The sequence below is a fragment of the Pan troglodytes genome, chromosome 6 (assembly GCF_028858775.2).
Source record: "Pan troglodytes isolate AG18354 chromosome 6, NHGRI_mPanTro3-v2.0_pri, whole genome shotgun sequence".
In the NCBI taxonomy this organism is placed as follows: Eukaryota; Metazoa; Chordata; class Mammalia; order Primates; family Hominidae; genus Pan; species Pan troglodytes.
In genome coordinates this window covers 45,381,338-45,402,271 of record NC_072404.2, presented here as the reverse complement: position 1 = coordinate 45,402,271, position 20,934 = coordinate 45,381,338, and the positions used below count along the sequence as shown (strand labels likewise).

At 53.0% G+C, this 20,934-nt stretch overlaps 1 protein-coding gene and 1 long non-coding RNA gene across 3 annotated transcripts in view; both read right to left on the bottom strand.

Annotated features, from left to right (window-relative positions):
- LOC129144550 (DNA-directed RNA polymerase II subunit RPB11-a-like) overlaps positions 1 to 20,934 on the bottom strand; it is a 40,233-nt gene that overhangs the window by 4,496 nt on the left and 14,803 nt on the right. The window contains exons 2-5 of one of the 2 annotated variants that reach the window (XM_063814171.1): positions 17,609 to 17,730; positions 3,275 to 3,364; positions 1,450 to 1,624; positions 453 to 499 (exon numbers count right to left, since the gene is read on the bottom strand). In XM_063814171.1, coding sequence (XP_063670241.1) covers positions 453 to 499; positions 1,450 to 1,624; positions 3,275 to 3,364; positions 17,609 to 17,682 — 386 coding nt within the window. In that variant the 5' untranslated portion in view covers positions 17,683 to 17,730. Of the gene's footprint in view, positions 1 to 452; positions 500 to 1,065; positions 1,625 to 3,274; positions 3,365 to 5,902; positions 6,716 to 17,608; positions 17,731 to 20,934 lie in introns of those variants that run through there. The other variant, XM_054687492.2, reaches the window with a different exon arrangement.
- On the bottom strand, positions 15,711 to 17,601 carry LOC134810423 (uncharacterized). Its single transcript, XR_010158434.1, has 2 exons — positions 16,394 to 17,601; positions 15,711 to 16,282 (listed from the first exon to the last, which is right to left on the bottom strand). It is a non-coding gene; the product is annotated as an uncharacterized LOC134810423 (long non-coding RNA).

The window sequence follows — 20,934 nt, the reverse complement described above, 5'->3', positions numbered from 1 at the left end:
TACAGGCACAAGCCACTGCGCCCAGCCCCTCCCATACCTCTTTTGGCCAAGGCAGCACAATTCAGAAGAATCTTGCCAGGGAAGACTGGTAAATGGACGTCGACGTGATGCCTGTGGCTCCTGGTGGATTTAGATACCTCCTGGTGCTTATTGATATCTTTACCAGTTGCACGGGGGCTTTTCCATGCCAGACTGAAAACGCAGGAGATCAATGATCAACCTTCAACTATTTACTAGCAGAACAGTGAGGGGACTGTGCGGTCACCAATACCTCCTATTGCACTTGGATAAACACCTCCCAGGAAATAGAGATGAATAGAAAGGACATAGTCAAACAAGCAGAATGGCTGCATTCCTTCAACCAGAAGGGTCCATTAGTCTGTTTTCACACTGCTATAAAGAACTATGAGAAACTGGGTAATTTATGAAGAAAAGAGGTTTAACTGACTCACAGTTCTGCAGGCTGTACAGGAAGCGTGGCTGGGGAGGCCTCAGGAAACTGACAATCACGGCAGAAGGCGAAGGGGAAGCAGGCACGTCTGGCCATGTTGGAGCAGGAGAGACAGAGAGTGTGAAGTGGGAGGGCTGCACGCTTTTAAACAACCAGATCCCACAAGCGCTCACTCAATATCACGAGAACAGCAAGGGGGAAGTCGGCCCCCATGAGCCAATCACCTCCCACCAGGTCCCTCCCACAACACTGGGAATTACAATTTGACATGAGATTTGGGTGTGGATACAGAGCTGCACCATGTCAAGGGTAGTTCAACCGCTGAGATTGACTGAGATGGAGTCCTGCTCTGTTACCTAGGCTGGAGTGCAGTGGCACAATCTCGGCTCACTGCAACCTCCGCCTCCCGGGTTCAAGCGATTCTCCTGCCTCAGCTTCCCGAGTAGCTGGGACTACAGCACATGCCACCATGCCTAGCTAATTTTTGTATTTTTAGTAGAGACAGGGCTTCACCATGTTTGCCAGGCTGGTCTTGAACTCCTGACCTCGTGATCACCCTGCCTCGGCTTTTCTTTGCTGTGGCTCTTTCCCCTCTAAACTGTTCTAGATTCCCAGGCGCCCTGCCAGGAACAGGTGTGGGCCACCCTGGGGTGAGCTGCCTCCCAGAGGCCTGGAAGGACCAGGCCTTGCCAATCACCGACAAGGGACGTAGAAGAGCACCCCCAAAGGACAGTAGGTCCCTGACCCAATCTGGCCCACAGCACCCAAGGGACCCTGCAGCACTACAGAAGTCCCATGGGGCAGACGGGAGCCACAGGCCCAGACTCCACAGCCCCTCAGTCCACATGTCCTGGAGCCTGTGGTGGAAGTCCCTGCTCTTCCATCACCGCTGCCTCTCCCCCAGGACCTCCGAAGAAACAGGCCAGGGCTGTCCCAGGCCTGGGCACATGGGCCAGTGTCCAGCCCACCCTGTCTGCCCCTCCAGGCCCCGCCCTCACCCGGAAGCGCTCCTCCAGCAGGGACAGCTCACTGATGAGGTCGGCGATGGCGTTGGTAAAGGCTTCCTGGGGGCTGTAGTCCGGCGTAGTCTGCACTCGGATGATGATCTTGCGCTCCAAGGGGTGGGGGACTTTGTAGCCAGCAAATAGCACTTGCGGGTCCTTTAGGAGTTGTCTGAGGTCCAGGGACAGACAGTGTGAGGGTCTAGCCTCATGCCCAAGCTGGGTAGCAGCCAGCTCAGAGCAGAAGAACAGACTTTCTAGCCAAAAATCCCCCCCAACTTTTTTCCCCAAAAGTCTTCAAGGAAAGTAACACTTTTAGGAAGATACCTCATGTGGGGACACCCTACCCCCGCCACACACACACACCCTGCATCCATGAGGTTGAAGGACCCGAGCTGGAAACAGATTCCAGCAACCTCTTCCCACCGGGCACCGCAGTGCTGGCAAAGAGATCTCCCAGGCAGTGAATGTCCAGCCAGTGTTCAGTGACTCACACCCAAAAAGCCCACAAAGAGCCTCCACGCAGCAAATAAAGGCAGCAGGAAAGGAGGGCCAGCTCCCGGCAGTGAGTGGAATGCAAATGGAACTCTGCCCTCTGAGCAGCACAGCCGCCAGCGGCTGGCCACGCACACTGGGCCTTGTACCATGGGGCTGCGTCGCGTACTGTGCCCTGGGCATGCAGGGGTCTCCTCTAGAGCGGCTCAGAGTGGTGTGAGCACCACAAGGGGGACCCGTGCATAGGTGGCAACACTGAGCTCAAGAGCAGGGGAGCAGCAGGGCCCCAGGAGAGCTTGGGTGCCCCACTGGCTGGGCTCCGGGCAGGAGTCCTCCATCCCCGTGCCTGACCACACCAGGAGACTGGGCAGACCCCACTCACAGACGGGGAAAAGCCTGGCTTCACTGGTGGCACCAGAGGGAAGAGCCAAGTCTACAGTAAAATGACAAGTCCCTGGGCCAGAATGGCAGACACATCCCTGACCAACCACCTGGCTAGGACCTCACTGGTATAAACAAGCACCCACCAACCAATGCAGGGCGCCCATTAGGGGCACTGGATAGCCACAGAACTCCTACTTCTTTCTCTTGTTAAATAGAAGTTCTAGTCTCTGCCACATACATCTTAGAGGCCCAGGTGGCACTGAGGTCACAAACGGGTGGCATGAGGGGAGCTAATCTTGACTGCTTTTCAATGTCCCTCAGCATGAATAACACACAGGCCTACTGTGCTGGAATCTGCTGCTCGTTCATTTACAGAATGTGCACTTAATGGTGAATGTAAGGCCGGGCGCAGTAGCTCACGTCTGTAATCCCAGCACTTTGGGAAGCCGGCAGGTGGATCACCTGAGGTCAGGAGTTCGAGACCAGCCTGGCCAACACAGTGAATCCCCGTCTCTACTAAAAACACAAAAATTAGCCAGGCATCGTGGCGTGGGCCTGTAGTCCCAGCTACTAGGAAGGCTGAAGCAGGAGAATCACTTGAACCCGGGAGGCGGAGGTTGCAGTGAGCAAGATCGTGCCATTGCACTCCAGCCTGGGCAACAAAGAGAGAAAATTCCATCTCAAAAACAAACAAACAAAAAAACAGTGAATGTAAATGCACGTGTTCATCTACAGAATAAGCCACTACAGAAGCGTGGCTTCTGTGAAGACATGGAGGTCGGTGTCATTTTGATAAAAAGGTACCAAGATTATAAAATGCCCAGAGCAAGCCCCGAGAAGGACTTCCTGTAGCTCAGAGAGACTGAGGAAGACTTGGAACTTGTGCTTTGCCCAGAGGGGCCCATTAAACACAGCCCCTGAGAGCCTGTGACGGGAAACTTACGATTTAATGATGTTTCCCAGTGTGTGGTCTTCTTTGTTGATGGTGAATAAACAGGCATTGGGTACCTTGAAGTCCTTGTTAATGCTGATCCTAGGAAGACACAGAGGCCACAGATGAGGAGCAGGGGCTCCCCTCCTCCCACCCTGAGTCTAAACCCTGTCTCCTAGCGGCCAGGTGTGGTGGCTCGTGTCTGTAATCCCAACACTTTGGGAGGCTGAGGTGGATGGATGACCTGAGGTCAGAAGTTCAAGACCAGCCTGCCCAACATGGCAAAACCCTGTCTGTACTGAAAATACAAAAAAAAAAAAAAAAAAAATTAGCTGAGTGTGGTGATCCATGCCTGTAGTCCTAGCTACTTGGGAGACTGAGGCAGGAGAATCACTTGAACCTGGGAGGTGGAGTTGCAGTGAGCTGAGAGCATGCCACTGCACTCCAGCCTGGGCAACAGTGGAACTCTGTATCAAAAATATAAAAATAAAAAGGAAAGATAAGCTCTGCCTCTTCCTGAAGGCCTTTCTCAATCTCTTCATCCCATAAAGGCCTCGCCAACCCGGTCCCCTACTTCCTGCTACCCCAGGTCTATGGAACCTTGGCCTTTTCTGAATTTTTCCTTTTTTTTTTTCCGGTAGAGATGGGGTTTTGCCTTGTTGTCCTCGCTGGTCCTGAACTCCTCGCCTCAAATGACCTCTCCTGCTGCCCAGGCTGGAGTGCAGTGGTGTGATCATAGCTCACTGCAGCCTCCAACTCCTCGGCTAAAGTGATCCTCCCGCCTTAGCCTCCTGAGTAGCTGGGACCACAGGCGCACGTCATCATGCCTGGCCTGTTCCTTTTTTCTTATGCCAACATAATGAAGCAACCAAAAGGTGAAGAAGAGAGGCCCTGAAGTTACACGGTGAGGCTGGTCCTGACCCTGTGAGTTCCGAAAGCAACCATCCCCCTGGCTGGAGTGTGCAGTCCTTCCATCCATTCCCCAAAACAAGTCATGCTCTGGCATTTACTATGATTTTAGTGAATGCTTAGATGGACAAAGACAGGAAACTTCCACTGGATTTTCCAAGACAAGGGGTTTTCAGAGTGTAGTTCCCAGATAAGCAGCATCAGAATCCCCTGGGAACTTGTTAGAGTCTCCCACCTCCCACTTACTGGACCCAGAACTCTGGAGGTGGGGCGCAGGGATCTACGGTTTAAGAAGCCCTTCAGGTGATTCTAATGCACACTCAATTTGAGGGCAACTATGCTGACAGTAAAATCTCACACAGGTGAGAAGTATCAAGTTGAATATCCTTTTTTCTAAGGTGGTTTCTCCAGGCTGACACCACACACATTTTAGGGTGCATCATTCTTTCCTGTGGGGTGCTGTCTTGTGGACATTGTAGGACATCAGCAGCATCCCTGACCTCTATCCAGTAGATTCCAGTCATAACCCCCTTTGACAACCAATAATGTTCTCAGTTATTGCCACATGTCCCTTGTGGGGCCAAATGGTCCCCAGTTGAGAGTCTGCTCTAAAGGAGGCCGAAGTGGCTGGCAAGGGCCAGACCAACACCTCTGCACGCCAACCTGGGAACAATAAGAGCCAACGGTTATGAGGTTTTCCAGGTGCTGAGCTTTGGACCAAGAGTTTTACACAAATTACCTCATCCAATTCTTTTTGAGACAGGATTGCGCTCAGTCGCCCAGGCTGGAGTGCAGTGATGCGATCAAAGCTCACTGCAGCCTGGAACTCCTGTGCTCAAGCAATCCTCCCACCTGAGTCTCCCAAAGTGCCGGGATTAAAAGCGTGAACCAGCGTACCTGGCCACATCCCTTTTTTTGTTTTTTGAAACGGAGTTTCGCTCTTGTTGCTCAGGCTGGAGTGCAATGGCGTGATCTCCGCTCACCGCAACCTCCACTTCCCAGGTTCAAGTGATTCTCCTGCCTCAGCCTTCTGAGTAGCTGGGATTACAGGCATCTGCCACCACGCCCGGCTAATTTTGTATTTTTAGTAGAGACAGGGTTTCTCCATGTTGGTCAAGAGGGTCTTGAACTCCCGACCTCAGGTGATCCGCCCGCCTCGGGCTCCCAAAGTGCTGGGATTACAGGTGTCAGCCACCGCACCCGGCCTGAATCCCACGTTTAAGTACAGTAATAAACTCATTTTCCAGATGAGGAAACAGGGCCTCCGACAGATCAAGCCACTCGCCCACAGATACAGAGTGAGCCCAAGCTCTCTCCCCTGGACTCCTTCAACCCGCAGGCAGCGAGGAGCCACCGCGGCTTTTACGCAGGCCGCTGACAGATTGGAGGGGATGAAGGATGGAGGTGGAGGGCGAGAGACAAAAGAGGAAGCTGCCAGATCCCAGAGGAAAAGGGCTATGGAGAACCAGACACTCTGGGATAGAATACAAGCGCCGCCACTTCCTGTGTCCGGGGCAACTTGCTCGCCTCCAAGCCTCAGTGTCCTCATCTGCAAAATGGACACACTCGCGACTGCCTCGCGGAACGGCCTTAAATTTGGCTGACACAGGCCGAGCGGACGATCAAGCAAAAGCTGTTTCCCTCCCGGGGCAAGAGATGGGCAGGAGACGTCCCAGAATGCGACAGCCGCAGGCCCGCGCACCTCGGCCTGCTGCAGCCGGCGTCACTTACTTCTTCTCGCCCTCGAAGAGCAAGAATGACTCGAAGGCTGGAGGGGCGTTCATGCTCCCGCTGCCGTTGCGTCCAGACCCCAAGTGTCCGCCGCCGCCGCCACCAGAGCCCTAATAAGAGGCCTCTTCCGGATTACTCCGGCGGGGCAAACCCGCGCAAGGATCGGCTCATCGCCCCCTGTCGGGCTGGAGGATCTTGCGCAGGCGCGAGAAAACCCCGAGAGGCCAGTGCCTCTGCGCATGCGTCAGTGGCGAGCACACCGCCCCCACCCGCACCCCGGCATGGCTTTCCCCCGTGGGCGCTTTTCGGCGCATGCTCAGAGCGCCGGGAGGGCTGTTCTGCCCCTACAGAGGCCTCCTAGTCCTGGCTGAGCGGGAACATCAAGCTGTACCTTTCTCCTTTCCCCACGTCCCTTGATCTCTCTTTGGAAACGTGCACCCCCTTGGAGTGCGCAGCAGGAGGCCCCTGAATAGAGAGAATAAAGCTAAGGGGTAGTGGACAGCTGCGGCTAGCAGCCGTAGTGGGAGCAGAAGATCTCGTGGCCAGAGGGAGATCTACGATAAGCCCCCTGCTATACCGACTGCTGCAGGACCTCTGCCTGGGGGGTGCAGCTGGCTTGTTAGCCGGGAGGGACAATTGGGTGAGGGATGCAGAAGGAGGCAGGTGTATACAGCACTGAGAGGGGAGCCCGTAGGGTTACGTATATCTTTTTATATATTATTATTATTATTTAGAGACAGTGTCTCCCTCTGTCGCCCAGGCTGAAGTACAGTGGCGCCATCATGCAGCCTCCAACTCCTGGGCTCCAGAGATCCTCCTGCCTCAGCCTCCCGATAGTTAGGACTGCAGGCATGTGCCATCACACCTAGCTATTTTTTTTTTTTTTTTTTTTGGAGATGGTGGGGGGGGGGGGGCCTCCCTATGTTGCCCAGGCTGGTATAGAACTGGCCTCCAGCAGTCCTCCAGCCTCAGCCTCAGCCTCCCAAAGTGCAGTTGGTGGATGTGGGCAGCAAGCCACCCAGGTGCCGAGGCAAGAGACCGAGGGCACAAGCTGTTCCAGTATAATAAAATATACAAAATAAGAATAGTTATACTAGATAGAGATCTTAGATATGATTATATATGAATCATTAATCATTAGTTTGTAGTAATTATTCTTTATTCCAATATGATAATAATCCTCGCTCTACAATCATAACCTAGGAAAAACCAGGCCATACAGAGATGGGAGCTGAGGGGACAGTGAGGAGTGACCAGAAGACAAGAGTGCGAGCTTTCTGTTATGCCCGGACAAGGCCACCAGAGGGCTCCTTGGTCTAGCAGTAACGCCAGCATCTGGGAAGACACCTGTTGCCAAGCCGACCTTGGTCTAGCGGTAGCGTTAGTGTCAAGGAAAAACACCTGCTACTTAGTAGACCGGGAAAGGGAGTCTCCCTTTCCCCGGGGGAGTTTAGAGAAGACTCTGCTCCTCCACAGGCCCGCCCACAGTTACCCGGAGGCCTAACCGTCTCCCTGTGATGCTGTGCTTCAGTGGTCACGCTCCTAGTCCACCTTCATGTTCCATCCTGTACACCTGGCTCTGCCTTCTAGACAGCAGTAGCAAATTAGTGAAAGTACTAAAGGTCTCTGATAAGCAGAAATAATGGTGTAAGCTGTCTCTCTCTCTCTTTCTCCTCTCTCTCTCTGCCTCGGCTGCCAGGCAGGGAAGGGCACCCTGTCCAGTGGACACGTGACCCATGTGGCCTTACGTATCATTGGAGATGGTTCACTCTCCTTATCCTGCCCCTTTGTCTTGTATCCAATAAATATCAGCGCAGCCTGGCATTCAGGGCCACTACCGGTCTCTGCATCTTGGTGGTAGTGGTCCCCCCAGCCCAGCTGTCTTTTATCTCTGTCTTGTGTCTTTATTTCTGCGCTCTCTCGTCTCTGCACACGGAGAGAAACCCACCGACCCTGTGGGGCTGGACCCTACAGGTGGATAAGTGTATCTTACCCTTTTTGGTTTGGTTGTTTTGCAGACTACAGTTTAGCATAAAGGCCCTCCTTAAGCTGTTTGAAGCAACAGGGACTGGGGTCTCAGAGGAGCTACCAGAGCCCTAACAGTTTGGCAGCTGTTTCTCCAAGGCTGGGCAGCAGCTACAGTGCTGAGGAAATCTGGAGCATCTACCCCTTCTGGGAAGGCCCATTTCCTACTTGAGTTCTTGCACCCTGGCAGGAGGAAATCTCATTCTGCAACAGCCCCACACAGAATCTGACTTTCCAGGCAAAGTGGGTGGGCACCTCTTTAACTGCTGAGGAACAGAAAGTGATATGGGTAGGCTGGGTGCGGTGACTCACGCCTGTAATCCTAGCACTTTGGCACTTTGAGAGGCTGAGGCAGGCGGATCACTTGAGGTCAGGAGTTCGAGACCAGCCTGGCCAACATGGTGAAACCTCATCTCTACTAAAAATACAAAAACTTAGTCGGGCGTGGTGGTGGGCACCTGTAATCCCAGCTACTTGGGAGGCAGAGGCAGGAGAATCGCTTGAACCCGGGAGGCGGAGGTTGCAGTGAGCCGAGATTGCGCCACTGCACTCAGCCTCCCAAAGTACTGGGATTACAGGCGTGAGCCACTGTTCCTAGCCAAGGGTAGCATCCTTGACCCAAGCTTTTCCAGGGTGACCCAGAAGTGTGGAGGTTATATCCTCAGGGAATTATTATCCTTATCACTTTTTTTTTTATTTCTTTTGAGATAGCATCTCGCTGTGTCGCCCAGGCTGGAGTGCAGTGGCATGATCTCGGCTCTGTTGTCTAGGCTGGAGTGCAGTGGCGAGATCATAGCTCACTGCAGCTTCAAGCTCCTGAGCTCAAGCAGTCCTCCTGCCTCAGCCTCCCCAGTACCTGGGACCACAGGCAGGCACCACGGCACCCTGCTCGTTTTTTTCTTTTTACTTTTTGTAGCGATGGGGTCCAACTTTATTGCCTAGGCTGGTCTCGAACTCCTGACCTCAAGCAATCTTCTCGCCTTGGCCTCTCAAAGTGCTGGGATTATAGGCATGAGCCCTGCCCCTGGCCACACATACCATGCTAATTTGTTACACATTGGCTGTGGTTGCTTTCATGCTACATGGCATGGTGGTTGTGACTGAGAGCTGCATGTCTGGTCCTTTACAGAAAACGTTTGCTGATCCTAATCTTGGGGATTGTGCCTGTGTTGACTTTGCTATTTATTGTTTGGTTACAGCCCAGACACTGAAGTTACTTATTAGCTTGTGGGTTTCTATCCCGTAGAAAAGAAAACTTCATGGCCGGGCGCAGTGGCTCACACCTGTAATCCCAGCACTTTGGGAGGCCGAGGTGGGCGGATCACGAGGTCAGGAGATGGAGACCATCCTGGCCAACATGGTGAAACCCCATCTCTACTAAAAATACAAAAATTAGCTGGGCGTGGCAGTGAGCACCTGTAATCCCAGCTACTCGGGAGGCTGAGGCAGGAGAATTGCTTGAACCTGGGAGGCAGAAGTTGCAGTGAGCCAAGATCGCACCACTGTACTCCAGCCTGGACGACAGAATGAGCCTCCGTCTCAAAAAAAAAACAAAAAACAAAAACAAAAAAAAGAAAAGAAAAGAAAACTTCATTAATTAACCACTTTCGTATGTAATATCACAATCTTATTCTAGCATTCTTCTCTTAAAGTGTTTACGGGCCAGGCACAGTGACTCACATGTGTAGTCCCAGCACTTAGGGAGGCTGAGGGAGGATTGCCTGAGCCCAGGAGTTTGAAACTAGCCTGGGCAATATAGCAAGATCTTGTCTCTACTAAAAATTTAAAAAATCAGCAGGGCATAGTAGTGTGTGCCTGTAGTTCCATTTACTTGGGAGGCTGAAGCAATAGGATTGCTTGAGCCCAGGAGGAAGAGGCTACAGTGAGTTATGACTGCACCACTGCATTCCAGCCTGGGTGGCAGAGCGAGACCCTGTCTCAAAAACAAAACAAAACAAAACAAAAGAATGCTTACAAATACATGAAATACATGTACCCAGCTTCTCAGAATGATCCATGAATCAGAGTTCCCACTCTTTTTCTGAATTGGTGCGTAGTAGATCTTTGATATGTGTTCATGATATATACGAGTCATCTTTTTTACATGTTTGAAAATTATACTTTGAAAAGGCCTTGTCCAGAGGTGGTTGCTGCATACCTGTTCAGATTTCCTAAGAGGTTGAGAGAAACAGGTACCGGGTGAGCTGGGTCCACTCAAGCCTTCCCAGGGTGCCTGCCCTGCCCTGTGGTGAACACCAGCCCCCTGGGCTGCAGATATCTGCCTGGGGGTCCAATCAGATCCTCAAGACATCTGGGACTGGGCATGGTGGCTCATGCCTGTAATCCCAGCACTTTGTGAGGATGAGGTGGGCAGATCACTTGAGTTCAGGAGTTCAAAACCAGCCTGGCCAACATGGTGAAACCCCATCTCTACTAAAAATATAAAAATTAGTCAGGCGTGGTGATGGGCACCTGTAATTCCAGCTATTCGGGAGGCTGAGGTGGGATAATCACTTGAACTTGGAAGGCAGAGGTTGCAGTGAGCCAAGAATGTTCCACTATCCTCCAGCCTGGGTAACAGAGGGAGACTGTCTCAAAAAAAAAAAAAAAAAAAATAGGCCAGGTGCGGTGGCTTACACCTGTAATCTCAGCACTTTGGGAGGCTGAGGCAGAAGGATCATCTGAGGTCAGGAGTTCAAGACCAGCATGGCCAATATGGTGAAACTCCATGAAACCCCATCTCTACCAAAAAAAAAAAAAAGACAAAATATTAACTGGGAGTGGTAGCGTGTGCCTGTAAATCCCAGCTACTCATGAGGCTGAGGCAGGAGAATCGCCTCAACCTGGGAGATGGAGGTTGCAGTGAGTTGAGATCACACCACTGCCCTCCAGCCTGGGTGACAGAACCAGATTCCGTCTCAAACAAAAACAAAAACAAAAACAAACAAACAAAAAAAACATCTGGGAACCTGCCCCAGGCCCCAGTTGAATGCCAGGGCTTGAAGTCTCTGGGAGGGGGTGGTATAGACTTGTGGGACAGACGGAAGGTATATCCTCTCCTGCTCCTCTTGCTTTTCCAGGTGGCCTCCAGAAACAATGTGGCATGATGGGCTATGGGCACCTCTGCTCAGGGCCTGAGAGGAGAACCAGGGGGCAGTGCCAGGCATGCACTGATGTTAACTTCCCTTCCAGCTGCAGTGGTCAGGATCTGGGGAGGGGAGGAGAGGCATGGGGGATGCTGCCAGAAGGGTGGCTGTGTGTGTGCACTCAAGATCCAGGTTTCCACTTGTAGCCCTAATAAGTCCACGGCTCCTTCCCTTTCACTGCCTGCATTTAGGCTCAGGAGACCCTGGAGGCCATACTTCCTAGAGAGTAGGTCCTTGAAACCCAAGGAGATCCAACAGGCATGAGGATTTTTGTGTACCCCTAAGGAAGTAGCCAGAGAACCAGGTGCTGGTGATTTGGGGTGGGGTAGGGGCCGCATCAGGCTCAGCTGTCCCTGGACCCAGGGCCTTGGGCCAGGAAGGGAGGGGAGGGACCCAATCCAGCAAAAAGGCTTAGGAGCCCATAGGACGGCAGAGCACAGCAGGCTATGAAGCTCTAAGGGGTCGGGCTGGTGGGCTGCCTATGGGGGAAATGGTATCCACCAAGGCCACAGCCAGGAGAAAAGGTTGGTATGGCCCCAAAAGCCATAGGGAAGAGGGAGAGGGCAGGCCCCTTGAATCTTAATTTCCCCTTGACCTTTTTTTTTTTTTTTTGAGACAGCGTCTCTCTGTCACCCAGGCTGGAGCGGAGTGGCCCGATCTCGGCTCACTGCAACCTCCACCTCCTGAATTCAAGCAATTCTCCTGCCTCAGCCTCTCAAGTAGTGATTACAGGCACCTGCCACCATGCCCAGCTAATTTTTGTATTTTTAGTAGAGACAGGGTTTCACCATGTTGACCAGGCTGGTCTCTAACTCCTGACCTCAGGTGATCCACCCACCTTGGCCTCCCAAAGTACTGGGATTACAGGCATGAGCCACCGTGCCCAGCCCTCTTTGCCTTTCCCTACTATTCCTGGAAGAGCCAAGGTATACAGGATGCCCCACTGGCCCTGCCCCAGAACCTAGCTGGGCAGCCAGGTCAGGGGTCATGTCAGAGCCCTGGGACACTGGGGGCTGTCCTAGGCTAAGGACAAAGAGGGGAGGCTCAGAGCTTGCTTGGATGAGCGTTGAGAATGTGTTCGTGGCTGGGTGCGGTGGTCCTGTAATCCCAGCACTCTGGGAGGCTGAAGTGGAAGGATGGCTTGAGCCCAGGAGTTGGAGACCAACTTGGACAACATGGTGAGACCCTGTCTCTACCAAAAGTACAAAAAATTAGCTGGGCATGATGGTGCACACGTGTAGTCCCAGCTACTCAGAAGGCTGAGGCAGGAGGATCACTTGAACTCAGGAGTTGGAGGCCGCAGTGAGTTATGATCACTCCACTCCACTCCAGCCTGGGCAACACAGTAAGACTCTGTCTCAAAAAAAAAAAAAAAAAAAAGATGTTCTGGAAGACTCTGCCCCTCCTCTCCTCTGTCTTGTTTTTTTTTTTTTTTTTTTTTTTTGAGATGGAGAATCACTCTGTCACCCAGGCTGGAGTGCAGTGGTGCGATCTCAGTTCACTGCAACCTCCGCCTCCCGGGTTCAATCCGATTCTCCCAAGTAGTAGGGGTTACAGATGCGCACCACCGCACCTGGCTAATTTCTGTGTTTTTAGTAGAGACTGGGCTTCGCCATGTTGGCCATGGTTTGCCAGGCTGGTCTCGAACTCCTGAACTCAGGTGATCTGCCGGCCTCAGCCTCCCAAAGTGCCGGGATTACAGGTATCCTCAGTCTTGTTAATTACACTGGGGTTTGCTGTGTACAGTGAGATCAGGATGAGGGTGGTGAGATGTTGATCAGGGGGACCCATGCTTCTGCTCAGGGGGTTGGCAGAAGCCAGCAAGGCTTGGGGTTTCCCTGTTTGGAGCTCTCCAAGTTGAGAGTGCAGAGGAGTGTGAGATGCGTGTGAAAATGCAAACTTGGCTCTCCCTGGCTGGAGGCTGGCATTGGGTGAGTCTCTGGTAGGACCAGGCCATGTATACTTTTTAAGCTTTTTTATTCTTGAAAAGTTCAAAGATATACAAAGATAGACTATGCAGGATAATGAGCCCCCACATACTCCGCATCTCTTGTCTGTAATTATCAGCTCGTGGCTACCTCTACCTCTCCCATCTACCTCTTGTCTCATCTCTACCTCTCCCCCTGACCCCTGACTCTGGGTCATTTTGCAGCAAATCCCAAATGCCTATATCATTTATCCTAAATATTCCATAAACATTCCACTATGTAGCTCTGAAAGATAAGGACGCTTACAACACAACTGCAATATCTTTTTTGTTTGTTTGTTTGTTTTTGTAAAGACGGGGATTTCGCCACGTTGCCCAGGCTGGTCTCGAACTCCTGAGCTCAAGCGATTCTCCCACCTCAGCCTGCCAAGTAGCTGGGATTACAGGCATGTGCCACTGTGCCCAGCCAAGTGCAGTATCTTATCACACCTTTACAAAATTAATAATTCCAATCATCCTATAGTTGATCAATGTTCAAATTTCCAATTGCCTCATAAAAAGATCATTTCTTAACATTTTGTTTTGTTGCAATTGGTTGCTGTAAGTCACCTAAATATCTTGCCTCTTTTTTATACTTTTTATGCTAGTAAAATAGGTATAACATACAATTTGCCATTTTAACCATTTTAAGTGTTTAACTCAGTGGTGTTAATTACATTCACAATGTGTAGCCATCACCACTATTTAGTTCAAAAATTTCAAGTCTCCTTTATTTTCCTTTTTTTTTTTTTTTTTTTTAATTTTAGGGACTAGGTTTTGCTATGTTGCCCAGGCTGGCCTTAAACTCCTGGCCTCAAGGTGATCCTTCTGCCTTGGCCTCCCGAGTAGCTGGGACTAGAGGTGTGCACCGTCACACCCAGCTTCAAGTCTCTTTTAATTATTATAAAGTTCTGGCCATGCACAGTGGCTCGCAACTGTAATCTCAGCACTTTCGGAGACCAAGGCGGTCAGATCACCTGAGGTCAGGAGTTCGAGACCAGTCTGGCCAACATGGAGAAACTCCGTCTCTACTAAAAATACAAGAATTAGCTGGGCGTGGTGGCACACGCCTGTAGTCCCAGCTACTCAGGAGGCTGAGGCAAGAGAATTGCTTGAACCTGGGAGGCAGAGGTTGCAGTGAACCAAGATCAAGCCATTTGCACTCCAGCCTGGGCAACAGAGTGAGACTCTGTCTCAAAAAAAAAAAACAAAAAACTATAAAGTTCCCCTTCATCTGAAAATTGAATGTGATTTTAAACAACCTATTTGAGCTCTGAGGTAGATGTCTAAGTTCAAAGCCCACTCCTCCCTTCTAGGGGTCCCAGTTTCGTGATCTCTTCTTCCCTTTCCTTCCTGGTAGCTTAAAAAAATAGAGATAACAGGATAAAGGTGAGGAATGAAGGAATGAATGGATGCAGGCAGACGTGAAAACAGCGCCCACCTGGAGAGCTAGAAACATCTGGAGGGCTGGGACCACCTGGAGACGCCCTGTGTCTATGAGCTGCTGTTGTGAGGAGCCTGGAGCCAGTGGACGCTGGGAGGGAGGAGGCTTTAGAGTGGGGGGCAACCGGGGGAGGAAAGAGGTTGGCTGAGCCAGGTCTGGGGGCCTCAGGGACTTCTGTGTCCTCATAACCCACAAAGGCCCTGCCCACCCTGCCCCGGGGCGGCCCACAGTAGCAGCGGCTGGTGGTCCCTGCAGCCGGTCAGCCCCAAGAGCGGGCACAACGTGTGGCCTGGGTACCACAGGGCCAGAAGAGAGGGACAGGGGCCCTGCTCCTGTCACCTGCTGCTTCTGCCACCCCAGGACCAAGTCATTGGTGTGAGCCGGTGGCCAGACATCACTGCCCCGCAGGCAGTGGGGGCTCCTCTTGGGCTGGGGGCAGGGCTTGGTGGGCAGCCCTATGGGAGGGGGAGCTGGTGGGGGACCACAGGGACTGACCAAAGAAAGGCAGGCCAGATCCCAGGACACCAGGGGTTCTAAGTCCCCAAGAGTGGGGACTGGGCCGGAGTCAAGTTTTGCCAACCATCGGACCAGCCCTGGGCCTCTATGATGAAGGCATCAGAGAAACCCCATGGGGCCAGAAAGGGGCTGGGGCAACGGTGCACCTTTGGGATCTGGGGTCAGAGGGGGAAGGAGGTGACTGCATGGCAAGGCAAGAGCTGAAGGCCTTCTGGAGAAGGAGGGTCCAGTCCTTGTCCCCACCCTGATCCAGGTCACTGTGGACGCAGCTGGGAGCTGAGCCTGGCAGCCCATGTGACACAATGGTGGGGGGATGGGAGCCCCTACGTGGCCAACACTGCCAGCCACACAGCTAGAGGGCTTGGGGTAAGGGCTGCGTGAAGAGGAATGGGGTCTCTGAGTCCCGCCTCTGTGCTGTCCTCAGGGACACCCTAGAGAAGGGACTTGCTTGGGGGCTGCTTTGAGGAGAGAACAGCTGGTTGGACACACTGGGCTCTGTGGCCTGTGGGACATGAAAGAGGGGACCCAGGGACAGCAACTGGGAAGGGAAAGGAACCCCCGACCCCAGAAGAGTGGGGGGAAGAAAGAGGGGGGAACAGGGATGCCCAGAGCCCATACTGTCAGCCCCATCATCGGCACATCCACCGACAGCCTCCGGGGTCCCCCCGGGCCCACTTTCTCCCCAGACCCTCATCACAAGACCCCAGAGCCTGGACAGTAACAGCAGGTTTACTGTTGGCAACAGCACAGCCCTGTGGCACCCAAGGGTAGCGGGTGGGGTGGCGGCCGGGTCTCCTGGGGCCCCGTTCTCCCTCCCATTCTCTAGGTCCCTGGAGGCCAGACCCCTGGGTGTGGCCCATCCTAGCAGTGGTTCTGGCTGGGTCTGTCCTAGGCAGGAGAGGAGGGTCCCTGGAGAGGCAGTGATGGCTACAGCGGCTGTAGGGAGCTGGGGACACTTCAGGCCAGCCATGACAGGCCCAAGCCTGCTCAGCTCTGCACTTCTGGGGATCCCCTTATTCCTGACTCTCCCCCCTCCCCCACTTGGAAGAGACCTAGGCCCTGCACCCTAATGAGGAGGACCGGGGTGAGGGGGTGCAGAGTGTCCTGGGGGGGCTCCGAGTGCTTGGCAGGGGACTCAGCAAGGGGAGCGTAGGGCGGGCCTCACGTCTGCAGCTCCAGGAGGCAGTTGGGCTCTGAGGGTGGGGAGCCGGCCGGGCTGGAGCTATGGGCCTCGCGGAGGTCCTGCAGCACCCGGAGCAGCCGGGCCAATGAGTCCTCGGGGACTGTGGGCAGAGGCAGCCGTGAGGGCCCCTGGGAGTGAGCCCGAGGACCCCACCCGTGCATCTCTGGAGGGGGCTCGGGCCACGAGCAAGTCCCAGGTGGGCAAGACCTACCTTTGCCAGGGCTCGTGGGCACCGTGCCTGCCTCTGTGCCCCAGCTCAGCTCCCGGTGCCTCTCCCTGTGGGGGAGGTCAGAGTGGGGGCCAGCAGCCTCCACTCTCCCTGCCAGACCTTCTGGTGTCCTTGTGGGAAGCCTGGGGGTGGCCCAGCATGGGCCTCCTGGGCTAGAGGTGGCTTTGGGGGTGATGGCAGGGCTGACTCTTTCAGTCTATGAAGAGGCTGGGCCAAAGCCCACCAGGGCACCTTCCACCTTCTCCCTCCCCGTGTCTCCTCCTCCTCCCCATCCCACTGTGGGTTGACCAGAAGGCCCTTTGCATTTGTTTTGTTTTGTTTTTGAAGACAGAGTCTTGTTCTGCGGTCCAGGCTGGAGTGCAGTGGCGCAATCTAAGCTCACTGCAACTTCCACCTCCTGGGTTCAAGCAATTCTCCTGCCTCAGCCTCCTGAGTAGCTGGGATTACAGGCACCCTCCACCACATCAGTTAATTTTTGTATTTTTAGTAGAGAAGAGGTTTCGCCATGTTGGCCAGGCTGGTTTCAAACTCCTGATCTCCAACAATCTGCCTGCCTCCACCTCCCAAAGAGCTGGGATAACAGGCATGAGTCACCGCACCCCACCTTCGTGGGCTTTGAGGGCAGAGATAAACCCTGGAAGAGTCGATGAGGAATGGGGAGGACCACACCCTTCCTCCTTGCAGAGTGTAGGGGTGTGACAGATGAATGAGCTCCAGCTCCAGTTGGCTCAGGGGAAGCTGAGCGCATGGGAAGCACTGGATCACCTTGAAGTATCCTGGCACCAGCCACATCTCCAGAGACCCTGAGTGATGGGGCCTTGGCATCCTGTTTTTTAAAGCTGATCTTTAAAAGCATCCTGTTTTTTCTAAGCTTCTGCCAAGGCTGAGAACCACTGGACGAAGCAAGATGGCCAAGGAACTCAGGGAATTGGCTGAGGCTGTGCCTGTACTCCAAGGGCCCAGGGGAACAGCTGGGCAGGTTGCAAGATGGGCTCAGTCAGCACATGGCATGAAGCAGGCATGGCCCTGACCCTTGGGGCCTCTGTCCTAACCTGAGCTGGCCTCGTGCTGCAGAGAGGTACTCCTGGTGCCCTCCCCAGATGTGGCCAATTACAAGAGAGGTGACCAGCCACCATGGAGCAGCCCCAAGCCTGGCACGTTCCCCAGGCTGCACAGGCTCTCCTGGGTGGGACTCACCACAGCATGGCCTCCACGTCCAGCAGGTGCCGGTAGATGAGCTGGGCCTCAAAGGTCATGGTCAAGAGGATCATTCCACTCCTGCAGGGTCACCCGTGACCGGGTCTTATCGCAGCCCTGACCTGGGGGCACAGAGAGGGCAAAGTTACGAGCAGACACTTGGGACTACCATGTCCAACACTGTGGTTGCACAGATGGAGAAACAGAGGCCTGGAGAGGAGAGAGATGCACTCGGGGGTCCCTGGTGAGGGCTGGGCTGGGATCATAGCCTGGTAAGTCTAACCCAGGCCCTGCCTCGGCTCCCCACCCTCTGGGGGCAGCAGCTCCTCTTGGGGTCAGCCCCTGCACCACGGGATGCGTGACTGAGGAGCATGGATATCATCAGGATATGACTCGGGTTGCTGGGTAACTTTTGGTTTTTTTTGAGACGGAGTCTCGCTCTGTCGCGCAGGCTGCAGTGCAGTGGCACGATCTTGGCTCACTGCGAGCTCTGCCTCCCAGGTTCACGCCATTCTCCTGTTTCAGCCTCCTGAGTAGCTGGGACTGCAGATGCCCGCCACCACGCCCAGCTAATTTTTTATATTTTTAGTAGAGACGGGGTTTCACTGTGTTAGCCAGGATGGTCTCGATCTCCTGACCTCGTGATTTGCCCGTCTCGGCCTCCCAAAGTGCTGAGATTACAGGCGTGAGCCACCGCGCCCAGCCAGGGAGCCGGGTAACTTTCTGGAAGACTGTCTGCCTGGAAGGGAGCAGGCTGAAATGTTAACATCATGGTGAGGTGGGCCACCACAGGGGGTTCATGCCTTAGAATGAGCTGGTCCTGCAGCTTGCTGTCTTTATGACCTTGCCAAGTCATCTGCCTTCCCTAAGCCTCAGCTTCTCCTCCATACAGTGGAATAACAGGCCCTGTCTCTTGGGCCAGGGTGGGTCCCACCTTGCCGATAATGAGAGTATCGCTCTGATGGTTACAGGCAGAGGCTGCAGGCCATATCAGCCAGCCAGCAATGCCCTTGCAAAGAGTCACCAAGAGGCCAGGCACAGTGGCTCACACCTGTAATCCCAGCACTTTGGGAGGCTGAGGCAGGAAGATAGCTTGAGGCCAGGAGTTCAAGACCAGTCTGGGCAACATAGTGAGACCCTGACTCTACAAAAAAATAAAACAGAAAATAGCTGGGTGTGGTGGCATGTGCCTGTAGTCCCAGTTCTGCAGGAGGCTGAGGCAGGAGGATGGCTTGAGCCCAGGAGGTCAAGGCTACAGTGAGCTATGATTATGCCACTGCACTCCAGCCTGGGTGAGAGAGTGAGAGACCCAACTCAAAACAAAAACAAAAACAAAAGAGTCACCCATCCCTATACAGTGCTTGGCTGTAAATCCAGGGCTGGGCTAGAGTGCGTGGGTCAGTTTTCGATGGCCTCTGCCACACTGGGCTCTGGGGACCAAGGTTTGGCCTGGCCTGAAGGACAGGGGACTCGAAGTGCTGAGTCTACTCTGTAAAGTAAGTGTGGATAACAGGGAGAAGGTCTCGAAAGTTCTAGAACTGTGCTGCTCTACAGGGCGGCAGCTAGCCACATGAAGCTATTTGAGTTAATTAAAATTAAAACAACATTTTTTGTTTCTTTTCTGTTTTTTTTTTTTTTTTTTTTTGAGATGGAGTCTCACTCTGTCGCCAGGCTGGAGTGCAGTGGCACCATCTTGGCTTACTGCAACCTCTGCCTCCCAGGTTCAAGCAGTTCTCCTGCCTCAGCCTCCTGAGTGGCTGGGACTACAGGCCCACGCCGCCATGCCTGGCTAATTTTTTTTTTGTATTTTAGCAGAGATGGAGTTTCACCATGTTGCCTAGGCTTGTCTCTAACTCCTGAGCTCAGGCAATCCGCCTACCTTGGCCTCCCAAAGTGCTAGGATTACAGGCGTGAGCCACCACACCTGGCCAAAACAACGTTTTTAAAAATGTGAAACTCAGGCCAGATGTGGTGGCTCACTCCTACAATCTCAGCACTTTGGGAGGCTGAGGCAGGAGGATTGCTTGAGCCTGGGAATTCAAGACCAGCCTGAACAACATAGCAAGACCCCACCTCTAAAAAAAAATTTTTTTAATGAGCCAGGTGTGGTGATGCATGCCGGTAGTGCCAGCCTACTCAGAGGCTGAGGCAGGAGGATTGCTTGAGCCCAGGAGTTGGAGGCTGCAGTGAGCTATGATCATGCCACTGCACTCCAGCCTGGGCAACAGAGCAAGACCCTGTTTTAAAAAATTAAACCAAAAAAACCCCTCAGCTCCTCAAGCCACATTTCAAGTGCTCAAGAACCACAGGTGCTAGAACCTAAAGTACTACACAGTATGGAGTCCTTCTAGAAGCTCCTCTATGCCATCCCTCTAGTGCCCAAGGCTCAGGGTCCCCTCCCACCCACAGCTCCGGATTCAGATGGCCAGCATTGGAGTGTGCGAACCCAGGGGCTCTCTGGCTCTCATTAGCAGGGGGCTCCTCGAATGTGTTCCTGAGAACACCTGTTCTGTAAGAAGCTCCTTGGGGAAGAGAAGGGATGCTGGGCCAACACCTGATTTCACACCAACAAATCATTCCTGCCAGATGAGTGGATTCGCATAAATAAAACCTGGAGAAAGAACTGCCTCAAAGCCAGATGTCCCAGGCCTTACACACTTGTCAAGAACCACCCACAGATATGTACTCTAGGATTACCCCCCAGTGGATAAACTCATCTAATTACAAACCTGCTGATAGGGTTTGGCTGTGTCTCCACCAAAATCTCATCTTGAATTATAATCGCCATAACCCCACTTGTTGAGGGAGGGACTAGGTGGGAGGTGACTGGATCATGGAAGCGGTTTCCTCCATGCTGTTCTCTTGACAGTGAGTGAGTTCTCACGAGATCTGATGGTTTTGTAAAGCAGTTTTTCCTGCTCTTGCGTGCACATGCTCACTCTTGCTCACTCTCATGCATTCTCATTCTCTCTCTCCCCTTCTCTCTCTTTTCTGCTGACATGTAAGACACGCCCGCTTCATCTTCTGCCATGATTTTAAGTTTCCTGAGGCCACCCCAGCCATGTGGAACTGTGAGTTAATTAAACCTCTTCTCTTTATAAATTACCCATTCTCAGGTATGTCTTTACAGCAGTGCGAGAACAGACTAACATTTACCTTGCTATATGATCTAGAAATCCAAGAAGTCAAGGCAGCAATATATCAATGCAAAACAAGCCTTGCTCATCTGCAACGCACGCACACCACTTAAGACTATGAAGCCTAGAAGGGAATCCCTAGATTTTCATAGACCTATGACAGCTTTAGCCTAGAAGGGAAAAGGAGGT